This window comes from Gobio gobio, assembly GCF_949357685.1.
Source record: "Gobio gobio genome assembly, chromosome: 17".
NCBI lineage: Eukaryota > Metazoa > Chordata > Actinopteri > Cypriniformes > Gobionidae > Gobio > Gobio gobio.
The window spans coordinates 40,743,909-40,766,279 of NC_137110.1; the positions used below are offsets into that span (position 1 = coordinate 40,743,909).

Consider the following 22,371-nt stretch of genomic DNA (forward strand, 5'->3'; position numbering starts at 1 on the left):
CTCTCTCTGCCCTGAGACCAATGAGAGAAGCTGTCGAACTTAGCCAAGTGCTTTAAGAATGTTTATACAGTCTTCACTCTGTCCTCTTTTTTTCCCCAACAATCTTTCTGTCAACAGTCTCTCTGTCTCCATCATTCTAAAAGTCCCCTCTTCTTCTCCTTTTCTATGTTACTTTATTTTTTCTTTGTCAGTGTCTGAAGCTATCAGCGATCTTCTTTCCTTCTCAGCGGCAAGATGCTTCTGGTAGATATCTTCTTTTTCTAGATATTTTCTCCTTTTTTAATGCTCAGTTGGAAGGCAATTGAGAGTCTTAGTTGAAAGCTGAAACTTTTTTTCTGCTTCATTTAAGTCCAAAGAATCTAAGGCCCTGTTTAAACCTGGTATTACGATGCGTTTTAGTCGATCGGATCCCAAGTGGATGACGCTAAATTCAGGGGTAAACGGGGTCAAATGTTTTGAGCTTATCTACTTTCGACCACTTCCAGAGGTAGTCGTAAACGAATTTGACTGGATTGCTTTTGTGGTGTGTAGACGATCATGTCACAACATATTATTTCACACAAAAGAAATAATATTCACACAAAAGACCGCCTACTGACTAACTAGCACTAACCAGACTTAAACTTTCAGATGGATTTAAACTTTGTCAGCTGGAGACCCAAAACATACCAAGCACAATGTTCTCTCACCATTCCTGATTTCTTACACACTCTCACAGCTTTGGTGTGATCTTGTGGCTGTCAGAGCAGAAACGAAAGCTGCTGCTCTCCGTATGTTTTTCCATCGTCTCCGGTCGTGTTCATACGCACATTTCATGAGCTTATTTCGTCCAATAGATCAAAAGATCTGAAAAAGCCCACACATTTACCCACCCATAGACCCTGCGCTCAAAGAAATCAGGACAACTGGTTGAAAATGGACAAAAGAGACTTAAAACATCAGGTTTAAACTGGTATGTGTCTCCCTCGTCTACTTGTGATCCGATCGACCAAAAGGCATCTTAATACCACATGTAAACAGGGCCTAATTATGAGGTTACATGTTATGACACCAGTAGCTTTGTGAAGAACAGGCAGCATTATTCTCTCTAAGAACTTGGTGTTTCATCCCACAGAGTAACTTTATCTTAAGTGAACACTTAAATATATAGAATTGAGATCCATTTCATAAACCTCATTAATATGACCTCTCTCCCCATGCTTAGTATTCCAGATTGACCTCAACCTTTCCTCATGATATCCTTGTATGAGGTGGACATGCTTGTCTGGCTTGAGATTTGGCAGCTAATAGAATATCACTCGTTTGATCTAAGGGGATTATACCCATCTAAATTGACATGACCTAATTTGTTTTGCATTGTTGAAGGTCCCTGTATCTTAAGTATTCCTTCAGGACTTTGAAGAAATAGTTTGCTCATTTTTTGCCTGCCAAACATTTATAATTAAATATTGCATTGTATACTCTAAAGGAGAGCCTTTCCTTCTTTTGTTAGTTTTTTTCATTCTAATCTTCCAATCTCCCCTTCTCCTTTTTTCCTCCTTGACTTGTTTTCTATGGAATGGTTCTCATTACGTTCTAACCTTGGTACTGCAGGGAGAGCTAGAAAAGCAACTACTGCAGGCCAATCCAATTCTAGAGGCCTTCGGTAATGCCAAGACCATCAAGAATGACAACTCTTCCCGATTCGTAAGTTTGCTAATTAAAATATGTAAGCAGATGTAACTAGAGCGACCAAAACTGTAACTGATGTATGGTTTCAAAATCTTTTCTTCACAGGGCAAATTCATCCGCATTAACTTTGATGTGACCGGTTTCATAGTTGGAGCCAACATAGAGACCTGTATCCTTTAAGACTTCATATATATAGGCCATATACACAGATACAGATCAATAAGTTTAACCTTAATGTCCAAACCACTTCAGATCTGTTGGAGAAATCTCGCTGTATCAGACAAGCAAAAACAGAAAGAGCCTTCCACATCTTCTACTACATGTTAGCTGGAACAAAGGACAAATTACGCGGTAAAGGCAATTTTCGGATCTTTACCTAATGACTGACATACTAAGATTTCTAAATGCAAAGTGGTTTTGAAATGTTCTTACATCAATGGCGCTCTTGCTGGGATATGTCATACGATTTTTATTCTCTATTGGCAGAGGAGCTTTTGCTCGAAAACTTCAACAAGTACCGTTTCCTCCCGGCTGGCCATGTTCAGGTTCCAGGCAACCAGGATGATGAGATGTATGATGAAACCATGGAGGCCATGGATATCATGGGCTTCACTGTTGAAGAAAGAACAGGTATCAAATGCAATAAAATATACACATGGTGTCTTTTACAAAAAGGAATCAATTCTGAGAAAAGTTATTTCTTTTTGTCAGATGTCCTCAAAGTAGTCTCAACTGTGCTGCAGTTGGGTAACATTGAGTTCAAGAAAGAGAGAAACCAGGAACAGGCTACCATGCCGGACAACACAGGTCAGACAATTTTGGGAAAATATCAAATGAAAGACATCTCAGGCTAATATGATTCAACATTACAGACAATTGTGATGCCACGGCCGCGTAGAAAGAATAAAATGCCGTGCAGACGATAGACACGGACGCGAAATGTGGGGAGAAATCCGTTTGATTGTAGTTTAAATGAGAAATAATTGCAGTGCTCTGTTCTACCGCTATAGAGTTAGTACCGCTATCGTGTTAGAACCGGTGGATGCAGTTTACAGGTTTCATAGAAAGACAATGATGTCACGTGTGAGCACCCAGCAGTGAGTCGTGTTTGCGGTCCAAATAGCTCAAAATGAGAGGCAGCGAGAAACGCAAAGACGTGGAATAAAACATCATCATGTTTAAAGAAGAGTGGCTTGATTAAGTGGTGGAAATAACTGATGATGGACACAGCACGATAACAAAACAGACATTTAGTTACACCCACCTCAAGTGTAGCGTGCAAACTCTAAACACCAAAGTAACACACATCAGTTTAAATAGATGTGTGTGGTTTGGGTTTCAGTGATGTTTAGATAACAACTATAAAAGAGTTCACATGATCCCTTGAACATATTTAGCTATTAGATCCATTTTAATTACTTCAGTTAGTTTTTTGTTTTTTACAAATTGAAGCTTTTAAACTGATATAATATACTATCAGTTTAAATACTTCCATTAGTTTTTAAAAAAAAATTATATTATAGGCTATTATAATTGTATTATAGTGTAAGCCTAATAAAGAATTGATCTCACAAGGGGATTGTTTAGGGATCCTTGCCATTAAAACGTTTGAAAACCCCTGATATAGAAAATCTTGGAAATTCTTAAGCAATAAACAAACATTTAATATTGATGGTTTAATGCTGCCTGTCGCCAATACATGACTGTACAAAAACACATTAAGAACCATCTCAGTGTAACTGCTTAATTTTTTGTATATTATATAATATTACATTATATTATAAAGAATTGAACTGTCCTGGGGGAGATTTTAATAGTATTTCTTGGTAAAGAAGACTACAGTTAACAGAACTGTAAAATGTGCTTAATTTAGTGACTTGTGAATTAGCTGGGGTTTTTTTTTTTTTTTGTTATTTAATATATCACTAAGTTACATCAATGGTTAAATAAAATAGAAATGGCACATTACAGTTAAAAGTTATAACTGCATGATGAAACGAGTTTACATACGCTGTACAGGTAAAGAATGTTTTTGCTCAGGTGACCAAAATGTCCGGCCAATAGAGAAAAGTTTTGCTCAGCGAGAAAATACATTTTCAACAATTGATTACAGACCAAAATGACCTTTGAAATGTGTCTCATTCTTAGCTGCCCAGAAAGTTTGCCATCTCCAAGGCATTAATGTGACGGACTTCACAAGAGCCATTCTGACGCCACGTATTAAAGTGGGTCGTGAGGTTGTGCAGAAGGCCCAAACCAAAGAACAGGTGAAGAGAAAGTTTATAGTTGTGCTGTGATGTTGCACAGATCTGTAACAAAACTGGAAAACTGCACGATTGTCATTATGGAAGGACGTACAGTACTATCAATAAGATGTTTTTTTTTTCCTTTTCAGGCTGATTTTGCCACTGAAGCCTTAGCTAAAGCTATGTATGAACGTTTGTTCCGTTGGATCCTTCTAAGAGTTAATAAGGCACTGGACAAGACAAAACGTCAGGGTGCCTCTTTCCTTGGGATCTTGGACATTGCTGGCTTTGAGATCTTCGAGGTTTGGAAAAAATTAAATGGAAAGAACTAAATTTGGTGAACAACATCTGTGAAGTGTTAGAGCAAATGGCATATACTGTATTTCTCCTTTAGGACAATTCCTTTGAGCAGCTCTGCATCAACTACACCAACGAGAAGCTTCAGCAGCTGTTCAACCACACCATGTTCATCCTGGAGCAGGAGGAGTACCAGCGTGAAGGCATCGAATGGAACTTCATCGACTTTGGGCTAGATTTGCAACCTTGCATTGAGCTTATTGAAAGGCCGGTAAGTTTTTGTGTGTGTTGATTTGCAGGAACAGAATGATGCTTATTCTGCAGTATTGAACTGAACCAACTGCTTCCAGCAGAAATTTGTAAAGGTGGCCATTGTTTTTTCATTTAATCGGTTTGGCGTAATGGCTGTAACGGGCATTCTTTTGGTGGAAGTCTTGCATCAAATTCTTTAGGCTGAAGTGATGGTGTCTTATTTTTACAGTATGTAATGTCACTCACTCACTGTTACTGAAACTCCTCCACAGAACAATCCTCCAGGCATCCTGGCTCTGTTGGATGAAGAGTGTTGGTTTCCAAAGGCAACAGATGTCTCTTTTGTGGAGAAACTTTCCAACACTCATGTTAATCATACTAAGTTTGCTAAACCTAAGCAACTGAAGGACAAGACGGAATTCTCTGTGCTTCACTATGCTGGACGGGTGAGTTCAGCATATATATATTTACTGACTTACATGTGGACAATATTGTGGTCCAGAGATTAATAACCCAAGGAATACAGACTCTGGGTCAAATTCACTACACAGTTGCACCACTTTTATATGCAGCATTTAACCCATGCCTCAATGACTGAGCAGTCGCAATCGTGCTTAACTAGGCTTAATGCACTGCAGCGTATTTACTGTACATCAAGTCATTGTCAGTGCAACCACAACTCAATTATGCTCATTATAGATTGAGGCACTCAGAACGGATTTAGGAATTATGCAATGCAAATAATGTCTAGCTTGAATTTTACTTTTATTGTATAATGTTAAAAAATGCTGACAGTGCAACATTGGGCACAGTTAATTCTAAGTGAATTCTTCCCTCTGTATTGAATATTATGACCCAAACCTACTTTTTCTCAATTAGGTGGACTACAATGCTACATCATGGTTGACCAAGAACATGGACCCTTTAAATGACAATGTTACAACACTGCTGAATAATTCCTCCAATCCATTTATGCAAGATCTGTGGAAGGATGGTTAGTATGAACAATACATGCTTCTTATATCTCATAAACTGTCTAAAAACTACATGTACAGTTGATCAAAAGTGTTGCAAACCAGTCAATTGCGACCACTGAATGATTGGTGTACATGTTCTCACCTTTTTTGCTTTTGTTAATCAAAGCAGAATATCGCCAAGTATAACTGAGATAAGAATAATGTCTGATATCTTCTATATTTTCTGTTTCTCAGCTGACCGAGTGGTTGGATTGGAAACCATTGCCAAGATGTCAGACAGCTTTGCACCTAGTGCCTCTAAGACCAAGAAGGGCATGTTCCGTACTGTGGGTCAGCTTTACAAAGAGTCTCTGGCTAAGCTAATGACCACACTGCACAACACGCAGCCAAACTTTGTCCGTTGCATTATCCCCAATCATGAGAAACGGGTAAGTCACTATTGCATACATGTTCAAATTGGTGGTACCAATGATGTCAAAGTAGTTGTGTTGAAGTCCATGTTAAAGGTACATTTCACCTTCAGGCAGGAAAGCTGGATGCCCACCTGGTGCTTGAACAGTTGAGATGTAATGGTGTGCTAGAAGGTATTCGTATCTGCCGCCAAGGATTCCCCAACAGAATTGTCTTCCAAGAGTTCCGGCAGCGGTGGGTAGCTTCATTATTTTATATGGAGCTTTTCATTTAGTGAGACTTATTGACTTTACCTAACTGCATATCAAGTGTAAAAACAGTATATAATATCCTGCACATTTTGGATGTCTCCCTCGTCTAATACGCCTGACTCAACTCACCAGCTCATAGACTTGTGCTGCATCTGAAATCAAATACTTCCCTACTCTATAGTATGCAAAAAACAGTACACCAAAAAAAATGTGTGTCTGAATACATAGTAGGCACAAAGTCCCCAGATGACCCACTACTTCTGCCGAAAATTTGAAGTGCGCATTTGTTGGACACTTTACTATCCCGGTTATGCCATGGGAGGAGATTTATGAATGGAAGTGAAGCAACGCAACTAACGCTGGTAGGTCATGTGACAGTAACAACATGGAGGACATATTACATCCAAATTTCATACCCATATTCATACTATATAGAGCGTAGATTCCAATATAGAGCGAATTCCAATGTAGTACCTACTCAGACAGTACGCGATTTCAGTTGCAGCGGTGAATTGGGTGTCCGATGAAGGAGACATACAAAATGTGTTTGAGAAGCACAGCACTAGAATCATATTTCAAGATTCACAAAATTCAAAAAGTGAAAAATACGTCCCTACCTGGATTCAGATTTTTTCAGTCCAATAGAGTGGTGCAGGTATGAAATCACTTTGTAGGCCAAAACGCAAGTTAGCATTTTTGCACTTCTGGTTCCATTGTCCCGAATCAATGGGTTTTCTGAATGGGATTTTGGTTAAATGGCTGAAATAAAGTCTGTGGTGAACACAAGCTCATAACACTTTCACGTTTTATTCTTCGACATAAAATACATCAGTATTACCCCACTCGTGATTTTTTTTAAAGCCGTTACGTGTCTTGAAAAAGGCTGTTGCTAACAAGTGGCTAAATAGGACTTAAGAGGCTGTCGAGGAGATTAATCGCCATCATGCCGAACTTATAATTATGCTCTTATAAACTATTCTAAGTCAAACTTTCTGGGAAAATGTTTTTAGATAAAAACTGAAAGAGTTGTCAGAAGCTTAGTGGTGGGGAAGTTGAAATCGTGGGACCGTGGTTCGTTTATGGCCTACCTTTAGCTTTTTACTTCTGTCAGCTGCATTTCGGCTTCAAAATTCATAAAAGTTGTGTTTATCTGTGACAATTATCTTGATAAAACAAACTTATGCTGATCACAGAGCTTGTTTTTTGCGATTAATTCAAAAGCCTATGGAAAATCCTATTAGGGTTTTGTCAAACGAACCAGTGTGATGCTTACTGTCTGTTTGCCTAGAAAGTGACGTCATACATGCACCACTCTATATAAGTAATATTTATGTTGTGGCAAATATATTTCATGATACAGGTTCTCTTTATTTTACCTTGACATACAGATATGAGATCTTGGCAGCTAACGCTATTCCAAAGGGCTTCATGGATGGCAAGCAGGCCTGCTGTCTGATGGTAAGATATTATACAATGACATCTTGTCAAAGAGCATTATACAACAATAATAATGTAAAAGCTTTTTTCTTATATCTAAACCTTTCTTTAGATCAAGCACCTGGACCTGGACCCAAACCTGTACCGTATTGGTCAGAGCAAAATCTTCTTCCGCACTGGAGTCCTGGCCCAGCTGGAAGAGGAGCGTGATCTAAAGATTACGGTCATAATCATTGCCTTCCAGGCACAGGCCAGGGGATTCCTAGCTAGAAAGTGAGTAGAGTTTACAAATATAGTATTTTTCAAAACCGTAATATGCAATTTGAGTTATTCTTATTTAAAACCGTGTGTAGAGCCTTTGCTAAGAGGCAGCAACAGCTGACAGCTATGAAGGTGATCCAGAGGAACTGTGCTGCTTATCTGAAACTCAGGAACTGGCAATGGTGGAGACTCTTCACCAAAGTGAGACATTTCTGGTCTATTTAAAAATGTGACTAAAAGCATAGTTTATATTTCTGTGACACAACTGGTTGAACATGGTGCTAACATGCTAACAATTTGGTTCTAGCAATTCCTTGGGAACACTTGTTGTCTCCGTTACATCTAAACACATTTCCATCGATGCCCACAGGTAAAGCCTCTCCTGCAGGTGACACGCCAAGAGGAGGAGATGGGTCTGAAGGAGGAGGAGCTCCAAAGGGCCAAAGAATCTGCACAAAAATATGAAACAGATCTAAAAGACATCGCAGTGAAACACACGCAGGTATGCTGACATTCTAACGTTGTCCTGCATTTAATGGCAATTCATTAAACACTGATTACAAACAATATAATCCTTCCATCTGCAGCTTATGGAAGAAAGGAACCAGCTCCAGGAGAAGTTGCAAGCTGAGACGGAGCTCTATGCAGAGGCGGAGGAAATGAGAGTACGGTTAGCTTCCAAGAAACAAGAACTTGAGGAGATCTTGCATGAGATGGAGGCCAGGTTGGAGGAAGAGGAGGATCGTGGCGCAGCCCTACAAATGGAAAAGAAGAAAATGCACGATCAGATCAGAGTATGTTATCATTTATTGTTTTTTTTTAAATTCACAGTCAACCAGTACTTGTTCGAATTCCATCCTTAGATATCTTCAAACTCTACCATTTAGTCCATGACTCTCTCTTGTCTTTCAATGAATGTTCTAAGGATCTTGAGGAACATCTTGAAGAGGAAGAGGATGCTCGTCAGAAGCTGCAACTGGAGAAGGTTACATGTGATGCCAAGATCAAGAAGTTAGAGGATGATATCCTGGTGATGGATGACCATAACAACAAATTGCTGAAGGTTTGATTTCAACAAATTTCTTTTTTTAAGATGGCATATTTTGGTGGTGGTGTAAATATAAGTGTACTCAATTGTAAATACTCTGTTTGCAGGAGAGGAAGATCCTAGAAGAAAGGGTAGCCGATTATAGCTCAAACCTTGCTGAAGAAGAAGAAAAATCAAAAAACCTGACAAAGCTGAAGAATAAGCATGAGTCAATGATCTCAGAACTGGAGGGTTTGTCCATCATTCATTTTTGATACATAAGGATAATGTTTGTCTGGAGATCAATCACATTAATGTCTGATTACTAAATGATTCAGTTATAAGTGAAATTATTTGTTTTTGTAATCTGTAGTGCGTTTGAAAAAAGAGGAGAAATCTCGGCAGGAGCTGGAAAAAGCCAAGAGGAAGTTGGAGGGTGAATCAAATGACCTTCAGGAGCAGATTGCTGAACTTCAAGCTCAGATCGCTGATCTGAAAGCCCAGCTTGCTAAGAAAGAAGAGGAGCTTCAGGCTGCACTGGCACGGTATACAGATCTTAAGCTATTTAAAATAAAAATAAAAGTTAAGGAGGTATTTTCATGTCATATTTTACAAACCTATAGTAACTTTTGTAGTCTATTTTCATTTACATCAGACTGGAGGACGAGACAGCTCAGAAAAACAATGCATTGAAGAAGATCAGGGAGCTTGAGGGACACATCTCAGATCTTCAGGAGGACCTAGAATCAGAGCGGATTGCCCGGAATAAGGCTGAAAAGACCAAAAGAGACTTAGGAGAAGAGCTTGAAGCTCTCAAATCAGAGCTGGAGGACACATTAGACACCACAGCTACTCAGCAAGAGCTCAGGTGTCTGGATATGATGAATTGCATTTTAATCTGAAATATATTGATTTAATATATTACACATTGAGGGAAGGTTTACTGGACATCATTGACCTGGTCGTCATTTTTTCAGGGCCAAACGTGAGCAGGAGGTGACCCTTTTGAAGAGAGCCATGGAGGACGAGAGCCGTGTCCACGAGGCTCAGGTGCAAGAGATGAGACAGAAACATACCCAAGCTTTGGAGGAGCTTACAGAGCAGCTGGAGCAGTCCAAGAGGGTAGGCCACCCCATCTTCTGTTGACATGTTTAACTTTCTGAAGAACTCTTAAGTGCTTATGTAAAATATATACAAAATGCTTCTTAGGTGAAGGTAAACCTGGAGAAATCCAAGCAAGCTCTGGATAAGGAGACATCAGAACTCCATGTGGAGATCCGTTCTCTTGCTCAGGGCAAACAGGAAGTTGAAAACAAGAGGAAGAAGGTGGAAGGACAGCTTGTTGAACTGCAGTCTCGTTTCAATGACAGCGAGAGGCAGAAAACTGAGCTAGTTGATCGGGTCTCAAAAACCACTGTGAGTGATGGTGGATGATGTATTATTAGATATGTTGCTGTTGGGAGAACCTACAAAATGTTTGTTAGTTTTTAGAACAAACACAGTGTGTTTATCATGTGGTTCTTGCCCTGACAGGTGGAACTGGAGAGTGTTACCAACCTTCTTAACGAAGCAGAGGGGAAGAACATAAAGCTTAGCAAGGATGTGGCAAGTTTGAGTTCTCAAGTCCAAGATACACAGGTATGTGCTATGTTAATGGCGTGTTTTTTTATTTATAGCTTCAAACCAGAACATTTAAGCTTAATTTATCAATGTGAAAAGGGTTTGTTGTTGGCTAACTTGGATTTTGGATTTTGATGTTTTAGGAGTTGCTGGCTGAAGAGACGAGACAAAAGCTCCAATTCTCTACCAAACTACGACAAATGGAGGATGAGCGCAATGCCCTACAGGAGCAGCTTGAGGAGGAAGCAGAAGCAAAGAGGAACGTGGAGAGACATGTCTCGACATTGAACATTCAGGTAAGGTTAGCGATAAGATAAATGATCTGTGGTCTTTTTCCATTCACACCTCAATATTTACCATTTGAATATCCTTTGCGTCCACAGCTCTCTGACTTCAAGAAGAAGCTGGAAGAGACGTCAGGTAATGTAGAACTTTTAGAGGAGGGCAAGAAGCGGCTGCAGAGAGACCTAGAGGCATCCAATACTCAGTTTGAGGAGAAGGCAGCAGCCTATGACAAACTTGAGAAGACCAAGAACAGACTGCAACAGGAGCTTGAGGACACACTGATGGACTTGGACAACCAGAGACAGCTGGTGTCCAATCTTGAGAAGAAACAGAAGAAGTTTGATCAGGTTTCTAATTATTTCTTAAAATATTATTCAATATGTCTACTTAATCAGTAAGTTCATGTTTTGCCATTGGGTGTGGACATATCTTCACTTCTACCGTTTCCTTTCAGATGCTTGCTGAAGAGAAGAGCATCTCTAATAAGTATGCAGATGAGCGAGATCGTGCAGAGGCTGAGGCCAGAGAGAAGGAGACCAAGGCTCTGTCTTTAGCTAGAGCTCTCGAAGAAGCTCAAGAAGGCCGTGAGGAACTCGAGAGAGCCAACAAAGCCCTACGTGCTGAAATGGAGGATCTGGTCAGCTCCAAAGATGATGTGGGCAAGAGCGTAAGTTCAAAGTGTAAACCATTAAACAAATCAATCATAAACAAACCTTCCATTGAGATCAGAAATTTCAATCAAACAAATGTTCTAATTTTAGGTGCATGAGCTTGAGAAGTCAAAACGTGGCCTGGAGGCTCAGGTAGAAGAGATGAAGACTCAGTTGGAAGAGCTGGAGGATGAATTACAGGCTGCAGAGGATGCAAAATTGCGTCTAGAGGTCAACATGCAGGCTCTAAAGGCCCAGTTTGAGCGAGATCTCCAGGGCAGAGATGAGCAAGGGGAGGAGAAGAAGAGGCAGTTGGTCAAACAGGTGCAGTTCCTCTTCTTTGCTCAGACTGTGACATCCACATCAATGTGTATAAGGGTTTAAACAAACATCTTTACCAACAGGTGCGTGAGCTGGAAACTGAACTTGAAGATGAGCGCAAGCAAAGGACTGCAATAGCTGCTTCCAAGAAGAAGCTGGAGGGAGACGTAAAGGACCTTGAGGGCCAGATTGAGACATCTAACAAGGGTCGAGACGAGGCGATCAAGCAGCTCCGCAAGCTCCAGGTGAAAACGAAATTTTGTGAATGGGTGAATTTATTGAACTCTAATTATAAATGTAATAGTTTTTAGTAATTACTTTGGTGTGTATACCTTAGGCTCAAATGAAGGACTTCCAAAGAGAGCTTGATGATGCTCGAGCTGCCAGGGAGGAAGTTTTATCCAGTGCAAAAGAGAACGAGAGGAAGGCCAAGACTTTGGAGGCTGAACTTCTACAGATGCAAGAGGTGAGGCTTATTGTAAATAACACACTTAACCAATTTGTCTGAAAAGTGGTACGTATGGAGATTTTTTATTCCAACTAATGTATTATTTCCAAACGAATACAATTCTGGGTTATTTGAATAGGCTAAGTTCAGAGTTTCCCAACCAAGGGCCCACAAACCCCTATGGGTTCATGATGGAACTTCAGGAGGTTTGATTGTGATGGAAATGCAAATACAGAAATAGTATACACTCACCTAAAGGATTATTAGGAACACCTGTTCAATTTCTCATTAATGCAGTTATCTAATCAACCAATCACATGGCAGTTGCTTCAATGCATTTAGGGGTGTGGTCCTGGTCAAGACAATCTCCTGAACTCCAAACTGAATGTCAGAATGGGAAAGAAAGGTGATTTAAGCAATTTGGAGCTTGGCATGGTTGTTGGTGCCAGACGGGCCGGTCTGAGTATTTCACAATCTGCTCAGTTACTGGGATTTTTACGCACAACCATTTCTAGGGTTTACAAAGAATGGTGTGAAAAGGGAAAAACATCCAGTATGCGGCAGTCCTGTGGGCGAAAATGCCTTGTTGATGCTAGAGGTCAGAGGAGAATGGGCCGACTGATTCAAGCTGATAGAAGAGCAACTTTGACTGAAATAGCCACCCGTTACAACAGAGGTATGCAGCAAAGCATTTGTGAAGCCACAACACGCACAACCTTGAGGCGGATGGGCTACAACAGCAAGACTCCACCGGGTACCACTCATCTCCATTACAAATAGGAAAAAGAGGCTACAATTTGCACAAGCTCACCAAAATTGTACAGTTGAAGACTGGAAAAATGTTGCCTGGTCTGATGAATCTCTATTTCTGTTGAGACATTCAGATGGTAGAGTCAGAATTTGGCGTAAACAGAATGAAAACATGGATCCATCATGCCTTGTTACCACTGTGCAGGCTGGTGGTGGTGGTGTGATGGTGTGGGGGATGTTTTCTTGGCACACTTTAGGCCCCTTAGTGCCAATTGGGCATCGTTTAAATGTCACGGCCTACCTGAGCATTGTTTCTGACCATGTCCATCCCTTTATGACCACCATGTACCCATCCTCTGATGGCTACTTCCAGCAGGATAATGCACCATGTCACAAAGTTCGAATCATTTCAAATTGGTTTCTTGAACATGACAATGAGTTCACTGTACTAAAATGGCCCCCACAGTCACCAGATCTCAACCAAATAGAGCATCTTTGGGATGTGGTGGAACGGGAGCTTCATGCCCTGGATGTGCATCCCACAGATCTCCATCAACTGCAAGATGCTATCCTATCAATATGGGCCAACATTTCTAAAGAATGCTTTCAGCACCTTGTTGAATCAATGCCACGTAGAATTAAGGCAGTTCTGAAGGCGAAAGGGGGTCAAACACAGGATAAGTATGGTGTTCCTAATAATCCTTTAGGTGAGTGTATATCATTTTATTTATTGGAATGCTGGCATTACCTAAAATCTCAAGGGGTATTTTAAAGTATATAATTAAGTTTCAGGGGTTCAGCTGAAGTGATTTGCATGATCGTCTCGCCTTGATTATTGAAGAATTCAGTTAAATTCTTTAAATGTAGGACTTGGCTGCAGCTGAGAGGGCTAAAAAGCAAGCTGAAGCTGAGAGAGATGAACTGGCTGATGAGTTGGCCAGCAACGCATCTGGAAAGTGAGTATGACAACATGAAATATCATAGCGATATTCTAATCCTGTGGAATTCATTATTATCCTCTGATATATTGACTTCCGTTGGAACATGTGGTTCACTGTTACAATTAATGGTAGACATACTTTAGTGTGACTGTTTGCATGGGAACAGAGTCTAGTGCTAGATTTTTTAGGCATACCAGCAAAGTTTGTGTACCACCAAAACATTATGGCAAAAGTGTGCTCCAAGCACATTCTGATATAATATGTGGCTTGACTGAACCTCAAAGGTCTGCGCTGTCTGACGAGAAGAGACGGCTAGAAGCGAAGATTCAACAGCTGGAGGAAGAGCTGGAGGAGGAACAGGGCAATATGGAGATGCTTAATGACAGGCTGAGGAAGAGTGCCCAGCAGGTACATGTGTTATATTATGGAGCCATGAACATCAGTGACAGATTTTAAGAAAAGCATGATACATTTTGATTTCAAAACGTAATAAATCACATATTAAATTAAGTTGTACAATGTGCAACCATAAACACACTCATCAATGGAAATGCCATTATGGAGGCAGAACTTTGTAATTTGTAGGAAAACCGTGTCATTTGCTCAGCTGTTTTCTGCATCCTTCAGGTTGACCAGCTTACCATCGAGCTCCAGGCCGAACGCACCACATCCCAAAAGAACGAGAGCGCCAGACAGTTGATGGAGAGACAGAATAAAGAGCTGAAAGCTAAACTCCAGGAGATGGAGAACCAAGTTAAATCCAAATTTAAGTCCTCAATTACGGCTCTTGAGGCCAAGGTGGCACAATTGGAGGAGCAACTTGAGCTGGAGAGCAGGCAAGTCATTTATTCTAAAGCTCTCCAAGAAGTGGCAAGGGGGAGCTGGAGAAAAATTAAAAAGATTTCACCATATTGTTTTTGTGAGGGAAAAAATATCTTCACCTCTCCCTCATTCATAAATTGCTTGTATATGTGTGTAATGGTTGTGCTGTTATTTTCTGTAAAGTCCTATACAATTTTAATTGTATTTAAAATGTCTCTAATATTGTGATACTGGGGTTTAAAAAATATGGGTTTAATGTAAATGTTTTCCAGATAATGTTTTAATACTTTAGACATCAGTACAATGATATACAAAAAGCCTTTTATATTAAGTATTATATTATATTTTATACTTCATTATACTACCCTTCATATAAACATAAAATACTTTAACCACCAAGTCATATACTCATATACTACCATCAGTAAGATATTTATGAAAGAAATACTGTTTATTAAAAAAATTTACATTAAATAAAACATTTTGAACTTGCTATTAATATTCAGTCCTGAAAAAAAATGATTACCGTTTCCACAAAAATATTAAGCAGCAAAACTGTTTTCAACATTGATAATGATAAGATATGTTTCTTGAGCAGCATATTGGAATGATTTCTGAAGGATTGTGTGACTGAAGACTGAAGTAATAATGAAAATTCAGCTTAGCATCACAGGAATAAATTGCATTTTAAAATACATTGCAATAAAAACAGTTATATATCACAACATTACTGTTTTTTAATGTATTTTTTATCAAAATAAATGCTGCCTTGGTAAGCATTAGAGACTTTTTTCAAAAACATGAAATCCTACCAACCCCAAACTTTTGAACGTAGATCTCAGGAAGATTATATATCACAGAGGATTGCAGATGTGACATCTTTGGTTGAAAACAGATTTTTTTATTTATTTCTAATGCAGAGATAAGCAGACCACAGCAAAGGCAGTTCGCCAGAAGGAGAAGAAACTGAAGGAGTTTATGACCCAAGTGGAGGATGAACGAAAACAAGCAGAGCAATACAAAGACCAGGTTAACCATACAGCAGCTCTTTTCCCAGAACATTTAGGGATCATACTTAGTCAAAACGAAAATGATCTTATAACTAGATTGCAATGTAGTGTGCGTTTGGCCTGAAAAGAGTTTCTTTTTCACAGGCGGATAAGGCGAATGCTCGTGTCAAACAGCTGAAGAGGCAGTTGGAAGAGAGCGAGGAGGAGTCCCAGCGAATCACTGCGGCCCGCAGGAAGCTTCAGAGAGAGCTAGATGAGGCTACAGAGGCCAATGATGCCATGAGCCGTGAGGTCACTTCCCTCAAGAGCAAACTCAGGTACGTAGAGCACTCTAAAGACATGGCGTCTAACGTCAAAGTGTTTAAGCACATCAGAAAGTAGTGAAACCTTTGGGTAATGAATACACTTTTAGACAAAGCTTTGAGCAAATTCTCAGCGCTTGTTAGCACAGCCCAAATCCCTTCCTTTTATAAGCTGCAAACCGAAGATTGTCTATCTCTGTTGCAGAGGCAATCCTGAACCCACACAGTGACTATGCAGGTACCTCTGTGCTCAAAAGTTGACACAGAAGATGTACTCTTCACATATCTTTCCTTTTACTTGTCACAAATATATTTCTTGCCTGCAAGAGTGAAATATGGTTTATTACATATCTTTTAACAATCACAGAGTTGCACACGTAAGACTGTTTAGGCAAAAATGGATAAGTTAGTTCCAAACCCATAACGTTCATCTTCAAAACACAAATGTGTTTTTAATAAAACTGCATTTTTTTTCTCTTTTTTGTTTTTGCACGTCAAGCAAGCACATTTGAGCGTTGATGTTTATATGGGAATAAATTAACATTTATCCGTCACTCGCTCTCTGTAACAAATCAGTCCCTCGTGGGTCAAAATGACCCGAAGCCCGAAATGTCATTTCATTTTTATATTTTTTTATATATCTTAATGCAATTTTTTGGAGATGTTTTATTCTTTTTTATTTTATTTACCTTTAAATTACTAGATTTGATCAATAAATAATATAATTTAAGCACACTCTTCACATTCTTTCAACTTTAATTCAAAATAATTCATGCATAACCCTGTTTTGTGAGATAATTCACCCAAAAATGAAAATTCTGTCGTAATTTACTCACTCTCATGATGCTCAAAACCTGTATGAGTTTCTTTGTTCTGCTGAACACAAAATAAAATATTTGGAAGAATGTTTGTAATAAAGCAGATAGAGCAACCATTGACTACCATAGTATTTTTTCCCCTACTATGGTAGTCAATGGTTGCTCTATCTGCTTGGTTACAAACATTCTTCCAAATATCTTCCTTTGTGTTCAGCAGAACAAAGAAATGTATACAGGTTTGGAACAACTTGAGGGTGAGTAAATGATGACAGAATTTTCATTTTTGGGTGAACAAACCCTTTAATTCAGCTCAGAATATCTCACATTGGGTATCTCTGCCGACCTCTTGTGGGGAAAAAAATTATATATCATGATATTTCATGACTCTTTCCACTAGATGGCCTTATGCTGCGTTCACACCAAACGCGAATTGAGCGTCAAAATCGCGTCTACCGCGTCTAGTTTCACGCGCGTACATTTTGAATGCATTCGCGCGTCAGCAGAGAATTGGACGCGCGTAGAAATCGAGCGTTTGAAGCGAAATTGACGCGCGTTCAAGGCACTCCAGGAGAAATATGTCATAAAACACCACTCTGCCTCTTTTCATTTTCATTAAACATATATATTAAGCATTAATAGCCACACAAATGTGGTCCAGGCAACTCCTACATCATCTTCAGTACATGTATATTTAAATATCCTAAAAATATAAAGTTATTAAACTTCTCTTTGCCTTCAGTCAAAACGATTTGGCAGACAACAAATTATAGATTCATGAGAGCAAAGCTCGGCCGTTAGATCTACACAAAACGAACCACTACAGGACATCAGAGCCAGCGGCAGACGCCAGAAAGACTGGCCGAGGAAAGGCTGCCTTCGCCGGGGTTATGAGCAGTGATTGCCCGGTGATCGCCTGGATCTCACAACTCCAAAAACACAAGATTATTTTTTTAAAATAGGCGCTCTCTTTATAAATAAACAACAGATTTGAGCTTTAAACAACTGAATTCCCACCTGAAAACGTCTTAAAACTACATTTTGTGACACAATAGTACTGTTTTTAATTTATGCAGGGTTTCTCATACACGTCACTTTACCACGTGACAGCAGCGAGCAGGCTCCTGATTGGTTAACGCGGCGCGAATTGACGCCAAAGTTCAAATTTTTCAACTCGGGCGTCAGACGCGAATTCGCTTCAAACGCGTGAATGCACAAAAGCACCATTCGCGTGTAACGCGCGTATCGCGCAAGACGCTCAATTCGCGTCCAATTCGCGCCATTCGCGCGAACTGGACGCGCGAATGAAGCGGATTCGCGTCCTTCGCGCCGCGCGTAACGCGCCTTCCGCGCCGCGGGACCTCCAGACGCGCGTCAACGCGCCTTTCCATTGACTTAACATTGAAATCACTCGCGCCTGACGCTCAATTCGCGTTTGGTGTGAACGCAGCATCATAGCTCTATATGGAACAAATTAGCTGTTCCGCTGGGCCCTAAAGTCAGTTCTCGAGTTTATCTCTTCAGTATGCATTCAGACACACATGTAGACACTTTAAAAAAAAATGTTAGTTTCATTTTTAACTTTGTTGGTTTTTCTATGTATACTGAAGCATTCATCGCATTCGATTCATTCCTAAGGGGGTTAAATTGACCCACAAGGGACTGATTTGTTTTAGTTTTTTTTATTTCAACCACATAAAATTCTCAAATCCAGTCTTCTTGGTGTTTGTGTGTTTGAGTGTGACAAAAGTCCTATAAGGTCTTGGACCACTCCGATGAACACTCAAATTTTTAAAGGCCCCCTGAATTTGTTTAACTTTTAGTATTACCATGTTAGCCTTAGGGTTAGGAATAAGCTGGTGTGTTCCAAAACAATGCCAAAATTAGCATGTAGGAGATATAAGCATTCAAAACGTACAGTCTTTCACTTCCACTAAAATGGATCCCAGATTTTTATGACATCTCTGCAGACTTCAGCTTCTCATCACATCTTCTGTCCAATCAAATGCTCTCTAGAATCTGAAGTGTCCCGTCCCCTACACTATAAATAGACACTGAAGCTGCAGCTGAAATCGGTCAGTTGTTCACACATTTACTATTTTCTACATGGTGAATGGCACATAGCGCACTATATATGCGATAGGAAACGATTCAGACAGTGTGAAATATGCTTTCAGTTCAGGCGAATGAAGTCTGGTTTCACGTTAGTTTCACGCGCACCACGGCAGCGCACACACACACAGTCTGCTCCGGTCCGGAGATACGAGCACAGAGCGGATCTTATGCGCGAGTCGGCACAGACAACTAAATATATCAGACTCATTTGAATTCTGCACAGAATGCTGTATTTCAAAGGAGGAGATTATGATGGTAAACTGTTAGAGATGAGGAGGAAACTGTGGCTTTACCAAACAGAAAGGCTCTAGTCAAACTGTGATCGCAACAAAACGCTATTTGCTGATTTAAAAAAGGGGAGGAGCTGTTTACAGCTGGAGCTGTTTCGGGGGAAATTATGTCAACAAATTGAATAGTGCTGCAGGTTTCAAGGCACTTCAGTGGGCCTTTAATTTTTTTCAAAAATTAATTTCGGGTCAAAATAACCCGAGGGATGGATGAGAGTTAAATCTGTTCATCATATAAAGCGATCGTCCCTGGATTAAACCGCTCAATTTATATGGATTACTTGCACAACATAAACAATTTATTGACCAATCAGCATCCATGACCAGAAGGATCTATTTTATAATTATAAACGTATACTATGTATCAGGTGTTAATTGTTTATCAATGCTTATGATTAATGGTCTCAACTCAAAATCCTAATCTAAATCCTCATTCTTGCAGAGTCTTCATGTTAATATTTATCAGACTAACATAGTGGACCATATTTCCCTCTTCCCTCTCAAAGCATGGTTCAGTTTTCTGAACCAACCTCATTTAGCCTGTTTACAGGTTTACAAATGAGGTTTTAACGCTGCCTTTAACCGCTAACAAATCTTAACGGATGTCTGATGCCACTTTCCACTGTGAAGGATGCTTGTGGCTATATTATTGCCTATACAGTGCATTATATACTGTGTATTTCAGATGCACAGCTGCATTTTTCTTTGGCCGGGCAGTGTATATTTTAAGGCTGTAAGACAAATTGAGCGTGTTGGGAGTCATGTACGATTGCTGTAGATCACACTTCTGCAATAAATAAAATAATTGCAATCACATTCATTTTTTGTGGGCTTTGTGAACAATTTGGGATTATGAAATGGGTTCCTTGGTTCAAATAGTTTGAGAAAGTTAAATATACCAGGTACCAAGCAACCTACATTGAAAGTGTTTTGTGTTTTGATGCTAATATTTGTTATAACATTTCAGGCGAGGCAATGAACCATCATCCTTCAGCAGCACACCAAGGCGCACAGGTGGTAGCGTCAGACGGGGAATGATTGACAGCTCTGATGCTGCAGAGGATGATGCGGACATGCAGAGTGACTACAACGGAACCAAATCTAATGAATAAATGCCTCTTACCATGCTGTCCAAACATGGTATTAATATCTTCTTATCAAAGAACCACAACTTTCTTTTACAAAGGTCATTATTTAGATCATAACTATGTTTCGTTTGACTGCAACAAAGCACTGCTGTTTGACCAGGCATTTGGCCAGTCATGATTTAATATCGTTTTAATTGTTGTTATATCATTTACCACACCCCCCAATTTTTACATTGACCTCTGTGGTTGAAAATACGCTCATATTCCAGTATAGCACCATGAGACTCTGTATTCTTTTTTTATTATTATTATTCTTAAACATCTGAATAAAACATGGTGGTCCAAAAACCTTATATTTACCCTCACTCAGATCTTGGGTAAAAGACCATCTGTGTTTTTATGTCTCAACTGCGGGTAAATGGCTGTTCACTGTTTTGTGCTGCAATTGTCCCTGAATATACTGCACTTTCTCGTTTATTTGGTATATATTCCTGCCATACATACAACTCAGACTAGTTAGCAACAAAATGGAATTTTCCAATACAATTTACAGTGCAATTCTGAATGATACTTTGACAGATTTTTTTCCAATATTAAAACGATCCGCTTTACACATCCTGTATTTATCAATGAAGGTGTGTGTTGTGCCAGAAGCATAATTATAAATCGTAATGTTTTTGCTAAATGTTACCTCTTTAACATTTATCATACAGTCAGGTACCTTGAAAAACTGTAATTTTTTAAAGCATTTTATGTTCCCTCTGAATGTTTGCTAAAAGTATTATATATATAAAACAAAAAATTTTATCAGACAAATATAGTTTTTTCATTCTCCTACAGATATTTCAATATTTGAAATGAAAGCAGTCCAAATCCATCCTGTCATATAGATGATTTTTGACAGACAATGCCTGTAAAAGAACTTTGAAATTATATAAATATATATATAAAGTTTTATTTTTCCAATAATTTCACTTGGCACAATCGACAGTACATTGGGAATGATATGGGAATGATATGTCAATGGATTTATTCACTTTATCTACTTTTATCTATTCATTTGTGAAACCACATGCACATGAAATAAATTCTGAAAGAAAAATCTCTGTTTGTTTTTTTTACATGCCAAATTGCAATAATTACTGACACTATCAAGGCTAAAGTACCCCAATCTTTAAATAAAACTTACTAACATATGTTCAAATGCTAATATGACATGTATGACATGACACTGGATTAAAATCATTATTTGCCAACAGGTGTTTCTCGAAACAATGGGTGCTATTATTAACAAAACCTACAAAGTAGAAGGATACAAGTGGTACATTATTGGCCGAAAACTGGCTAGTGTACTAACATAGTATTTCTGCAGTAAATTGTACAGTATTTATACTGTGCATATTGCACATTTTCTGTATACATAGAACAGTTTGAAGTGTTTATTGAATGATGCCTAGAATTTCACTTATTATTTAACTGTCACCGCTAGTGGGACACTTGATGCTCTTTTTATTTATCAGCCTTTTCATATCACATATTTTAGTAATCATCATAAATTAGGTATCATTCAAAAGATTACAAACTTAAAATTCATCCTGTGTAAACCGTTTTGAAATTGGATATGGCGTTACCATGGAAGCGGTACTCTAAATCCTTTTAGGACTCCTCCCCCTAGGGCCTAGTGGGCGGTGTCAGGTTTCATATTAAAAAAAATATTTTAACTACTTTATAATCAAAACATTTTCTAATTAAAAAAAAAAAACAATGGTGGAAAGGAGTTTCAAGATTCCATATTTTGTGATAGAAGTGATATTTGTATTATTTGTGAAATGTATTAATTTGTTACATTGGATTGAAAAAAAATTAAGTGGAATGTGGGTGACACCCAGTGGCTATTTTTGGAAGAATGAAAATTTCATTTCTTCTTAAAATTTAGAAAACAAAGACGTATGGCTTTGATTTTATAGTGATTTTATAGTAAAAAAACATTTTGTAAAATATATATTTTGTATAAAATAAAAATATTTAGTACAATGCATTTAATTTACAGCAAATTTAAACTCCCATTACTTTTTTAGTGTCTTCTT

The 22,371-nt window shown here is 38.9% G+C and overlaps 1 protein-coding gene across 3 annotated transcripts in view; it reads left to right on the plus strand.

Moving 5' to 3' along the window:
* myh11a (myosin, heavy chain 11a, smooth muscle) overlaps nucleotides 1-21,377 on the plus strand; it is a 37,716-nt gene extending 16,339 nt beyond the window's left edge. For 2 of the 3 annotated variants that reach the window (XM_079841053.1, XM_079841054.1), the window contains 36 exons: nucleotides 1,594-1,686; nucleotides 1,777-1,840; nucleotides 1,924-2,022; nucleotides 2,158-2,301; nucleotides 2,383-2,478; nucleotides 3,820-3,938; nucleotides 4,067-4,219; nucleotides 4,312-4,485; nucleotides 4,739-4,912; nucleotides 5,346-5,460; nucleotides 5,678-5,871; nucleotides 5,967-6,088; nucleotides 7,494-7,563; nucleotides 7,655-7,815; nucleotides 7,896-8,004; nucleotides 8,174-8,305; nucleotides 8,391-8,597; nucleotides 8,729-8,866; nucleotides 8,959-9,082; nucleotides 9,204-9,375; nucleotides 9,486-9,698; nucleotides 9,808-9,952; nucleotides 10,040-10,246; nucleotides 10,364-10,468; nucleotides 10,594-10,746; nucleotides 10,834-11,082; nucleotides 11,190-11,402; nucleotides 11,497-11,709; nucleotides 11,790-11,951; nucleotides 12,044-12,172; nucleotides 13,772-13,860; nucleotides 14,130-14,253; nucleotides 14,473-14,681; nucleotides 15,588-15,696; nucleotides 15,822-15,994; nucleotides 20,164-21,377. In XM_079841053.1, the coding sequence (XP_079697179.1) occupies nucleotides 1,594-1,686; nucleotides 1,777-1,840; nucleotides 1,924-2,022; nucleotides 2,158-2,301; nucleotides 2,383-2,478; nucleotides 3,820-3,938; nucleotides 4,067-4,219; nucleotides 4,312-4,485; nucleotides 4,739-4,912; nucleotides 5,346-5,460; nucleotides 5,678-5,871; nucleotides 5,967-6,088; nucleotides 7,494-7,563; nucleotides 7,655-7,815; nucleotides 7,896-8,004; nucleotides 8,174-8,305; nucleotides 8,391-8,597; nucleotides 8,729-8,866; nucleotides 8,959-9,082; nucleotides 9,204-9,375; nucleotides 9,486-9,698; nucleotides 9,808-9,952; nucleotides 10,040-10,246; nucleotides 10,364-10,468; nucleotides 10,594-10,746; nucleotides 10,834-11,082; nucleotides 11,190-11,402; nucleotides 11,497-11,709; nucleotides 11,790-11,951; nucleotides 12,044-12,172; nucleotides 13,772-13,860; nucleotides 14,130-14,253; nucleotides 14,473-14,681; nucleotides 15,588-15,696; nucleotides 15,822-15,994; nucleotides 20,164-20,308 (5,298 nt within the window). In that variant the 3' untranslated portion in view covers nucleotides 20,309-21,377. Of the gene's footprint in view, nucleotides 1-1,593; nucleotides 1,687-1,776; nucleotides 1,841-1,923; nucleotides 2,023-2,157; nucleotides 2,302-2,382; nucleotides 2,479-3,819; nucleotides 3,939-4,066; nucleotides 4,220-4,311; nucleotides 4,486-4,738; nucleotides 4,913-5,345; nucleotides 5,461-5,677; nucleotides 5,872-5,966; nucleotides 6,089-7,493; nucleotides 7,564-7,654; nucleotides 7,816-7,895; nucleotides 8,005-8,173; nucleotides 8,306-8,390; nucleotides 8,598-8,728; nucleotides 8,867-8,958; nucleotides 9,083-9,203; nucleotides 9,376-9,485; nucleotides 9,699-9,807; nucleotides 9,953-10,039; nucleotides 10,247-10,363; nucleotides 10,469-10,593; nucleotides 10,747-10,833; nucleotides 11,083-11,189; nucleotides 11,403-11,496; nucleotides 11,710-11,789; nucleotides 11,952-12,043; nucleotides 12,173-13,771; nucleotides 13,861-14,129; nucleotides 14,254-14,472; nucleotides 14,682-15,587; nucleotides 15,697-15,821; nucleotides 15,995-16,184; nucleotides 16,333-20,163 lie in introns of those variants that run through there. The other variant, XM_079841055.1, reaches the window with a different exon arrangement.
* The last annotated feature ends 994 nt before the right edge of the window (nucleotides 21,378-22,371 follow it).